The sequence below is a fragment of the Cryptomeria japonica genome, chromosome 9 (genome assembly GCF_030272615.1).
Source record: "Cryptomeria japonica chromosome 9, Sugi_1.0, whole genome shotgun sequence".
NCBI lineage: Eukaryota > Viridiplantae > Streptophyta > Pinopsida > Cupressales > Cupressaceae > Cryptomeria > Cryptomeria japonica.
This window is the reverse complement of record NC_081413.1, coordinates 63,768,978-63,780,736: the sequence shown is the minus strand read 5'-3', so window position 1 is coordinate 63,780,736 and position 11,759 is coordinate 63,768,978. Positions and strand designations below refer to the sequence as shown.

The window sequence follows — 11,759 nt, the reverse complement described above, 5'->3', positions numbered from 1 at the left end:
AACCCACCTACTCCCAGCGGTGAGCCTAGGGCTTCATTGTCTCTCTTCCACAAGGTCCTGCAAAACCACAAAACCAATCGTAAAAATATTTATAGAACCTTACCTATCATTCTTATTGATTTCAACAGGTTCCATCAAGGAATTCTTAGGTTAGAGCCATTTTTTCTCTTAAACCCTACTTGCAAGGGTTTTACACCTAGTTGCAAAGAATGGAAGAAATCTCTGCAGATAAGAACAATCAAACCTACAAATCAAGCTTCTAGAAAGTAAATTAAATCAACACTCATTCCCTGCAATTATTTTACACAATCAAGTCCGTATTGGACCGTACCAAGCAATGAAAACAAGAGAAAATTGTCAAAAACGGTGAAAGGCAAGTTTGTTTCAAAATCCAAAAACATGTTCTTTAATTTCCAATCCTCCAACCCATACAATGAAGTAAATTTTGGATTTTATTCTCTTATATCAGTTGGTTCAACCAACTTTTCAACGCCATCTACCAAAAATGCAACTTTTGCAAAAATTGCAAAATGTTGCTCAACAACTTTTACATCTTTTTACTCATAAGATGCAACTTTGCATTCTAATGCATTTCAAGACTTTTGAATGTCCTCAAACACCCTAGAAGATATAAAAACAACACAATTGACCCCTATTACATGAATACATTCATCTGGAGTACTTCTCATGTGAACTACCTAAGCATCTCACTTCTTAGGCTGTCAGCATCCTGAACACAAATGACTCAAACCAAAACTTGGACAACTCAACCATGGCTCTACTGAGTCCCAAATGGTTGGTCCATTATTACATCACAAAGACAACACACAAAACTTGAAAGAAAAAGAAAAATTTCATGCTTGGAGTGTTAGGTGCCCTGCACCAAATAACCTTGAAAGTTTGAAACATACTGACTAGGTTGCCTTGGTCCTACAAAGGGCAGGATTGCCTCATTGGGGGTCTTCCCTTTGTGCTATTGACTCTGGTTAATCCTTCATGGTCAACTCTTGCATTTCTCCTTGGATTTGCATGTCGGTACAATGAGTGTGGCCTCTGGTTCATTGCTTGTGTATATACCGGTTTGTGTGGCGATTTCCAATAGCATCTGCATATGTCTTTTTGTCAGTATCCTTGCTTATAGTGAATGTCTTCTTCTCTTCACTTTCATTTGAAGAGGTGAAGTGTATTTATTTACCCGATGTGTCTTTGCTGTTTGAACTTTGACCTTCTTCAAAGCCTAAGCCACCAGTATCTTTGGATTGCTTTTGTTTGCTCAACATCTTGTCTAAGGCTTCGATGCTGACTTCATATTTGCTCCTCACTTTTATTTCTTCCTTACTTTCTTCAAGCTCCTTTCTGAGCTTCACTATTTCTGCTTCAAGATCTTAATGCTCATTTTCCTTCTTTATCAGATTAGAGGATATAAAAAATTCACATATCCTCTTGGTTTCTTCCAGCTGTAGTTTCAAGTTAGATATAACTTGACTGGACTCATCCAGGGATTGCTTCAAGAGACCTTGTTCATCTACTGCAGCAAGCTTGACCTTCTTGAGTTCTCTTCTTCTTTTACTTAGTTCCTCAAGAGCACTTATAAGTTCACCTTCTAAATCCACTTCAGCCTCAATATCCTCTTCTTCCTCATCTTCACCAACTGGTTCATCAAGTACCATAAAAAGACTAACTTTTCTATCATTCTCATGGTAGTCATCTTCTGATGCACTTTCTTCATTTGTGGCATCATTCTCAATAGTATAGAGGTTTTTTTCTTTCGGTATCCTCCTCTTCCTTGTCGGTAGACATTTCTTTCTTTATCTTTACCAACAGGTCTGCTAAAACCTCTTGAATGCTGTCTCTTTCCTTAAGGATGTATCACCAATTGTTCTCATTTCATAGGTTGATAGTGAGCCAAATATATCATGCATTGTAAAGATCTTCAGATCCTTGGCTTCTTCTATGGAAAAAACCTTTGTATCATACTTAGGTGTGAGAGACCTAAGTACTTTCTTGACAAGAATCTCATCTGCAATTTCTTCTCCAAGTCCTTTGATGGTATTCACAGTTTCATCAAATCTGTGAAGATAGTCTGTAATCTTTTCATCATCCTTCATCTTGATGCCTTCAAGTTGGCCCCTTAGTGCTTGCAGCTTGGCCTCTTTGACTTTTGCATCTCCTTCAAATAACCTTTGCATTTTACCCCAAGTCTCCTTGGTAGATGCTTAGTGCATGACCTTGACAAACTCATTATCAGACAACCCGCTCAAGATAGCATATTTGTCCTTTGCATTATTCTCATTATCCTTATTGGCCCTTTTAAACTAACCTCAGAACATTGATTGTTATCCTAAGCTCTAAAAAATCAAACCGGTAAGACAAAAGAGAGTATCAAAAGGGACAATCACACAAATGCAACCCACAACACCAGATATACGAGGAAAACCCAATATGGGAAAAACCTCGGTGAGAAATGCTGCTGGAGACTACTGCTCCAATCTAGCCTCACAAGTGAAACACTGAATTACAAAGATTTAGGGCACCAACCCAAGGAACACCAACCCCTTCTGATTTAGGGCACCAACCCAAGGAGCACCAACCCCTACACCAAGCTCCAACTTGGTGATGTATATTGAAATACAATTTTGATACAGTTATAGCTTCTTGTTGCAAATGAGTTCTGTAACGCTTGATCAAATAGGTTAGTGCGAGTTGACAGTGTTCTCTTCTTTACGAGATCTCACACTACTGGTTATGAGATCACTCTTTTTGATTCTTGGCCTCTCTTCTCTCTCTCTCTCTCACACACAGCCTCACAACTCACTATGTCACACTTGGATGTCACCTTGCTCAACCACACCTCACCAATTTTCTCAACTGTTGGACTTGCTACAGTTATACCGGTACTCAATCACTGCCCGTTAAACCCTCTCACCGATTTTCTTGTTGACTCACTCTGCAACTTTCTTAGAATAAATTATAAGGGTGATGATTCTTCTCTGCACTCAAGCTCTCTTCACTCTTCTTCTTCTCCTCAAGCATCACCCTTTTTTGTTTCGAGCTCATGTATTTATAATCGTGGATTCCCGCCAAGAATGCATTCAAACACTACCGTGTTAGGTTCTGCTTTCTCCAACTCCAACCCAATCAGATTTGATTTGATCTGCTTTTCAGGGATATGATCTCCATGACAATGATCAATCACCAGCAGAACTTCGCATTCCAATGTGTGTTTTCTAAATCTGGAGGTCTGCACCATGCTTTTCTACTTTTCTCTGTTATTCGCCATTAATAGCTTTGCTGTTTCCTTCACCAAATGGGTATGAAGATCAAATCTTTTTGCAGGATGAGTTCAGTCGCTTTGCCAACTTGCCTTCCTTGAGCTGCAATCCTTTGGCATCCTCCGTGACTTGTAGGTTCCTCATAAAAGTTGACTTGCTTGCAGATTTGTTACGTCAATGCACACTCCACTGACCTGTGCAATCCCTCCACCTGGCATCCAGCTGTCATGCTTGTCGACATCCACCTTTGCTTGGATTCCTATGTCGGTTTGACTTTCTTTGTCGACTAAGGTAGACTATCGGTGAGGTTTATCTTACCGTTATGACCATCAAACATCCTCTCTGTTCTGTTCACCAGTTGTTGTGCCTTCATAGCAAACAAACAACCTTCATCCCGTTTTATGCCTTACCGATACTCCTTCTTTACCGGTAGATGACACAAGTCATATTTACCAGTAGCCTTCCTTCTACCTTTCTCTTCTTATACCGGTCACCATTTCTTACTTACTCATGACTTGGCCAAACTAGTTGACATCAATGACAACTTAATGCCAATAATGCCAACAGTTACTACATGAAGTATGCCCTCAACTTGAGCACTAGCAAAAAAAGGATGTCAAATGGAGGATGGGAGATGATTGATGATAGTTAGGCGTGGATGTTTGAAGATGTGAATGGAGTGTTAGATGTCAAATAGAAATTCCAATTAGTGGAAGAGCTAAAACATAATACAAAGACTTCCTTCAAACAAGTATTCAAAAACAAAGTAACAATGCATATGGATAACTGTTGTTACCCCCAACAATGAAAGAAAGAGCTCTATTTATAGGAAAATGAGCAAATGAAGGGTTGAGATTGAATTGATTGAGGAAGGGTTAGGATTGATTGAGGAAGTGTTGATCTTCAATCCATGTGCTCTCTTTTAAGCCAATTTGACAAGTGTCAACAAGGGAATGCGTGAGAGGAGAGGGGGACAAAGCATTAAATTATTGAAGACTTGAAGGAGGCCATTAAAGGCTTAAGAGGACTTTGAAGGAAGCCATTAAAGGCTTAAGAGGAATCCAGAAGGAAACCATTTAAGGCTTGAAGAGTTTGAAGGAAGCCTTTAAAGGCTTAAGAAGACTCCAGAAGGAAACCATTTAAGACTTGAAGAGTTTAAAGGAAGCCATTAAAGGCTTGAGTTGATGTGTTTTTGGTTAACCTTTGGTTTAGGAATGCGCAAACCATTAAAGGGTGATTAGGTTGATAGGGGGTTTAGACATGATTAGGAGGAGGGTTAACTTGCAACTTGCATTTTCTAGAAAATGCAAGTGGGTGAGGGATTTTAGGAATTTAAATAAATGTTTATTTATTTAAATGCGAGAGATGGAATTTTTAGGATTTTAAATAAATTTTAATTTATTTTAAAAATGTGAGAGAGGGGATTTTAGGATAAGATGAATTAATTAAACAAATATGTTATGTTTATTTAATTAATAGTTGAAATGATGGTTAAATAATCAAATAAATATGAAATATCTATTTAATTAAGTGGACAGAAATGGGTGTCTACAGTAATATATAAAAATATAATATAATAAACATATTTGCATCTAGGAATGTTACAAATACATATTTAAAAAATGAAGAACAATTTAAAATACATTATTTTTAAGTTATCTATTTTTTAATAAGATAAAAATATATCATATGAGAAATACTTTACATCTAGTGGTAGAAATGCTAACATATATATGTTTTTGATTAAAATAAGTGGGAAAGGTTTCCAAGCCTTTACAGATTTGGAACAAACATTAAAGCAAAAGGTTTTTAAAAAGACAAATTAACAAAGATACCCAAAAGGTGACCAGGGAAGGACTAGACAAAAAAGAGACAACCTAACGAACCATTACAACTTACATCCATTTCATGACACCAAACCATCTAGAGATGTTACGAACAAAAAGATAACATATATGCATGTTGCATAGACAATACATATACAAAAGAAAGAAAATCACAATTATATTAAGATATAATATATTTTAAATGTATTATTTTCAATATTTTTTCATATATATTGCACAATATTTCTTCTTGTCGTAAACCTATAAGCATATAGGGATTTTTACTTTAAATTATTCTGGTCTTTATCTTTATTATTCATAAGATACTTTAGTTTCTTGGATAAAGTTTGATGGGACATCCATTGACAGGTAGAGGAGGCACTGGATCTGCTGATATTTTTTCATCTGGGTCAACTGCCTTGTATCCACTGAAATTCCTCACAAAATGATGCATAAATAGCAATATCTCCGTCTTTGAAAAGTCCCAACCTGGACATTTGCGTAGGCCTCCACCGAATGGTACATATGTATAAGGAGGAATGGGAGTTGCATCCTCATCAAATCTCGAAGGCATGAATTTTTCTGGGTTACTAAAGTACTTTTCTTTGTGATGTGTAGTATAAGTTGTCCACAAAACCTGTCCATATAGTACAATCATATACATGTATTTAGTTTATTTAATTTTGTAAAACAAAAACGAACCAATTCAACAAAATTGAAGAGAAGAATACAACTTACTTTAAATCCTTTTGGAATTGTATAACCATTGTAATTTATATCTGTGATAGCCTTGCGAAATGTCCCAAAAGATGGAGGGAAAATGCGCAATGTTTCTTGAGCCACTTGCCATGTATATTTCATATCTCTTAGATCTTTCCATTGGATTTCTTCTCCTTTCTTTTTCTTTGAAACTATGTCAAGTTGCTCTATCATACATATAAGTTACAAATGTCAAGCACTAAAATATGATATAATATACGTTACATAGACTTTATAAACTATTAAATTTGGTTTTTAATTAGTTTTTTAGTATTATATAAGATAATAATGTTTTTTCAAAAAATAGAATTCAAGACATGATATTTGTAGTAAAATTAATAAATTAGTTAAATCTAATAAATTGTAAGATAAGATAAATTTTAAAATTGGTAATATTGGATAGAGTCTTAAACATTTTAAATACATATCTCACAATGTTTGCAAGCCTCTTGTATGTAGGTATTTTTTATCAATGTATCAGGAAGACGATCTTATCTCTGAGTATATTCCGAAACGTTGTCAATAATAAATACATACACAAATGCAAACTAAAAACTTACACATTTAGAAAATAGAATGTAAAAGACTCATACAACCTATATCTCACAATATAAAATAAACTCATCTATTTTCATAATTTAATTACTTCTTCAAAAATTAATTACAAACATTGAAAAGGACTAAAAACATCCATAAACACAAAATCAACCCTAAATACATCATTAAAACCAAAATCATTAAAAACTACTAAAAACATCATTATAAACCACTAAAAACATGACTAAAACCAAACATCATTATAAACGACGAAAAACATTAAAACCAAAACCAATCCTACATTTCTATAAATTCATACCAACTCACTAGCATGTTTCTATCCACAAACACCAATACATACCTTGCGCCATCTTTTCATAGCAATCAGGATTGGAAGATAAGAGCTTGAACATGATAGTGATGGGTGAGATGGTGGTGTCATACGAAGCATGGAGTAAGCCAGAAAAGTTGTCGATGATCTCTGACTCTCTCAAAGGATTCCCTCTTTCGTCTCTGAACGTCAGCAACACAGACAACAAATCCTGTGTTGGAGACGCCCTTCCAGCACTCAAATCACTTCTTCTCTTCTCTATCAAAGACAGAAGCATTTCATCCAGCTTAGCCCTGGCCTTAACCGCTTGGTTAAAGCGAGTCCCCGGCAAATTTATGGGCACAGACAAATTCCCAGAAAGAACAGTCTCCAAAAGATTATGAAGTGGCCGCAATTGATTCTCCTCCCTTATGCCGAAAAACAAACTGCATGCAATAGAAAACAGAAGCTCTCTTACAAGAGGAAGCACTTTCACTTGATCTTTTCCCTTCCACTTCTCATCAATATGTTGCCGGATTTCAGAGCTCATCTGGGCAACGTAGTTCTGCAAGGCCGAAGGCCCAAAGAAGGTGTCAATGGCGGCGCGTAAGATTCGATGCTCTTCTCCAGTTTTGGCGGCGACAGAATCCTGACCCATCAGTTTCAGAAAAGAGGCCGGCCATGAAACCACCACAAGCTTATTCTCATTGGACAAAAGCAACCGGTTTCCCTTGTCACCACACACCACTATTGTGGGATACCCAGTTAGAGAAGTCATGAAAACATCCCCATATTTTGCAATTCTCTCATCGAAAAATTCTTGGGCTTTGTTAGACCTAAGAGCTCCTAAGAATTTCAGAGTTTCGCCCACTAGAGGGAGGCCCAGATTCCCAGGTGGGAGTTTAGCAGAGGATTGGCGCTTAGAACGCAGGAGCAAAAGGACTAGAATGATGGCGGCTAGGGTTGTTAGGGAAAGAGAAAGAGGAGCGGGAAAAGACTCCCATTGGAGCTTTTCTTCAAGTGTTGCCCTAATAATATGGAAGACATCCATTTTTCTTTCTAGGGGATTGCAGACAGGGGGGGAACATTTGGCGAGTTGGGTGTGTATTGGAAAGGCTATATATAATGTGTTTTGGCTTGCAGAGTTGGTCTAAATTCAAACACTCCTTTGATGAACATCAGTCAGTAACGTGCTTGAACTTATGTGCTCAAAAATGACTTTTTTAGCAGTTGTTGTAAACAGTGGAAATACTGCAGTCGTCGATCTTTATCATCTCTTTTATCAATTCTAAATCAGGCATGGTTTGGTTACTTTTATCTTACAGGACCACCAGCTCTTCTCCACTTTTATATTATAATATCTCTACTTATTTAGAGAGTCTGAGATTCCCTTCTCTTACCTAATTTCGTTGGAATACTGACTCCAAAATTTAGCAAATTTTTTTTATGACGTCAGGCTACGACATAAGGATTATTAATATAGGATGCTGCCTTGAGACATACCCAGCCTTTCTTCAGAACTTTCCTATATAATTGAAAACATGTAAATTGTGGCTGACGTACTTAGACCATGCAGGGTTTTCTTCATCTAGAACAAATGTCAATTTCTGAAGAACAAATGCCAATTTCTTTTTGGTAGACTACCTACAGTGTTCTTAATATCAATTTTTTTTCATAGATTTTATGTTCTTAATAGTTGAAGAATATTTCAACAAGAGTGAGTTTCTTATAACTAATTTAAAATATAATTGAAAAAAGAAAAAAGTTGTAGTTGAAGAATATCTATACTTAGAGCATGAAGGGCTTTTTTCTTTAAAACAAATATCAATTTCTTTTTTGTAAATTATATGTGTTATCAATTTCTTTTTTGTAAACTATGTGTTATCAATTTCTTTTTTGTAGACTGCGTCCTTAATAGTTGGAGAAGATTTCAACATCAGTGTGTTCCTTATTTTTCATTTTATTATCACAATTTAATTATAGATGTGTACAATTGGTTCATAGACTACAAAGGGTTATTCTCTTGATATCCGATAAATCTCCTCTTATTTGAGTAGACTATAGGGGTTCCACCCCATTATAGAGTAGAGGCATAGGTTTTCCCTCCATACCTTCCTCAAGTTATTTAGTAAGAGTGGGTTTCCACTGTGATTGTATTATGTCTTCTTTTCCAACAACTACATGTTTTGTCACTTTCACTTCCACTTTCATAAAAAGATGTGAATATGAAGTATACCACATAATCCAATTTCTCTTTCTTTATATTTTACATTTTGTCATTACTATAATTACCATATTATTTCTATTGAGTATAATTATATACCTATATCTCTACCACACTTGAATCAAGTGTCTTTATGTCCAACAAGTACTTGTTTTGTCACTTCCACTTCCACTTTTAAAAGTAAACTTGAGAATGAAGTATATAATGGAATCCAACTTCTCTTTTTTTACATTTTACATTTTGAATGTCGTTGGGTAATAATCCAATCCATCCAAGTTTAATACAAATCCATTTCCAACATGCTTGTGCGAATCGACAACCAACCAGAAGGTGATCAATATCTTTTGCCTCCACCCCACACATAACACATTTGGAAAGCCCGTGATAACTAAGTTCATAAACCTGTAAGCTATTAGGATTTTTTTTGTACTATCACCCAAGCAAAAAATCCCATCTTTGGAAGGCAATTTTGATTCCAAAATAATAAAAGGGAAGTGTAACCTTTTTTATTTCTTGCATCAATAAACGATACCCACTTTTCAATGCCATATGATGATGTCTTCTTCGTCAAAAAATCAAACATTCCTTCTTTACAAAGTTCTTTATAACTCTTGAACCTCTTCAACAGGTAAATTCAAATTTCTAAAGTCTTTCCATCTCCATCTTGGAAAGTATACATTATGTTCCAAGTAGATATAATTAACAAATGCTAATCCCCAAATATCAATTAGCTTTTGTTTGGTCTATGGAAGCTAAACCAAGGAGGATATGGCAGGTTTACCACCCCATGAGTCATCCCATAATCTTATTCTTCTCCCATTCCCGATGTCCTAGGTCATAAAATATATGAACAAATTTCTATAGTCCATTATGAAATTTCATATCCTTGAGCATGATGATGTAATGTACGGTGAAAATTCTTTCATTTTCTAGGCTATCCAAGTATTTGTGTTATAGTATCTTGGCCCATTTACTCTGGGACTAAACAAATAACTTCCATACCAATTTTGCTCCCAATGATTTAATTTTTGTTGCTTGATTTCTTAGTCCCACTCCACCTTCAAGTTTATCTTTACAAATATTTTCACATGATACTAATGGGATTTTCTTCTACTCTAACATTCCTTTCCAAATAAATTCTCTTGGGTGGCTCTCTCTCTCTCTCTCTCTCTCTCTCTCTCTCTCTCTCTCTCTCTCTCTCTCTCTCTCTCTCTCTCACACACACACACACACACACACACACACACACACACACACACACACACACACACACACACACACACACACACACACACGTACGTGCACATGCGTGTATCTCTCTCACTTTGCCTATCTGTAAACAAATCTGATATCGAATATCCGATTTGTTTCCATTAGGGAGCCAACGTTCAAAAACACGGGCACCAACGGGAATTTTGGGTAGTATAGAAAAAATATGATGTATAAAAATCAGATTTGATTTTTGTACCACACAAAATAGGTTTGTGACCCATTTTGTGTATTCCAATGGCCCAAACATTTGTGTTGCAGACAACAATCATGGGTGTTTAGATAGGCAGTGACAAAATTCTGCTTTTGAAAGATTATTGTAGACAAATTTGTCATTGACAATCATTTAGGAGCATCTTTGTGGAGGTTAATGGGGAGCAGCAGTCGCCGAAAGCATAAAGGTAAAAGAAAGCTTTCAAATGAGAAAATTGAAGTATATAGACACAGAGATAGAGAAGGTTATAGGAGGAGAAGGCAAGGTATGTCAATTATTGGTGAAGCCTTTGCAAAAGTTACTTCAAGTGAAGAGGAAATTGAATTTCAAAATGTTGAGCAAGTTATTGAAAATGAAAATGAAAATGTAGATTTTGATATTGGAAATGTTGAACATGATATTCAAATTGGTAATGACAATGTTGAAATAGATATTGCAAATGTTCAACATGATATTGAATTTATGAAAGAAAATGTGGGAATTGACAACGAAGGTGAAAATTTGGGTGTTGACATTGAAGGCGAAAATGGATGAATTGACATTGCAGATGAAAATTTGGGAAATTTTGACATTAAAGGTGGAATTGTTCAACCAAGTGAATAATATGTAATGCCGAATTACATGAGAAATGAAGATCCTCTCATGGACGAAAGACAAATTCCAAATTCAAGACCTTCAAGAGCCCCAAAATGGTTACTTGAAATTGATGCGAACATTATTTCCAATATTGAAGGCAAGAGGTCAACACGAACAGTTCGATTGTGGGCTACACAACTTTTCAACCAATATTTTAGCAATAAGACGTTGATCGAGCAATGCCAAATTTTTGTGCTAAAGATGAAAAAGATGAGACCATTGCTAGCCAAATTGAAGATTTGTATGAACAAGAAGATGGAGAAAAAATCTATTATTGTCAAAAATCTTTTTAATGCTCTCAATTCTATTGGAAAGAATAGTAAGGAAAAAGATAAGAGAGCCTCTGACTACAACCTCCTTAGTAAGCCATCATTTGAGGAAGAATCACTTTATGAGAAAAACTTGTGTTGATTTGAACATAAATTGTAAAACTTTGGATAGAGCACTTGCAAGAAGAGAAAGATTCGGTGATCCCCTTCAACATGATACATGGGATTTTGGTGGAAGGCTTCCACATGTTGATAAGAAGTTGACCGACAATGTGAAGGAGCAAATTAAATAATTTTGGCACTCTAATTCTAGAATATCTCCCAATGTAAAGGATGTTTTGAAGTTAAGAATCGACAACTGAGACCGCACACCGCATCCCAAACATTTCTTGGAATCAAGCTAAACAATGTTGTACAATTTGTTTTGTGAAACCCATCCAACT

General features: G+C 35.8%; 1 protein-coding gene across 1 annotated transcript; it reads right to left on the bottom strand.

The window, feature by feature from the left end:
* Positions 1-5,274: 5,274 nt before the first annotated feature.
* On the bottom strand, positions 5,275-7,891 carry LOC131033476 (taxadiene 5-alpha hydroxylase). Its single transcript, XM_057964712.2, has 3 exons — positions 6,756-7,891; positions 5,837-6,024; positions 5,275-5,735 (listed from the first exon to the last, which is right to left on the bottom strand). Exons 1-3 carry the CDS (start codon positions 7,753-7,755, stop codon positions 5,427-5,429), a joined length of 1,497 nt encoding a protein of 498 aa, XP_057820695.2. The 5' UTR covers positions 7,756-7,891; the 3' UTR covers positions 5,275-5,426.
* Between the last annotated feature and the right edge of the window lie 3,868 nt (positions 7,892-11,759).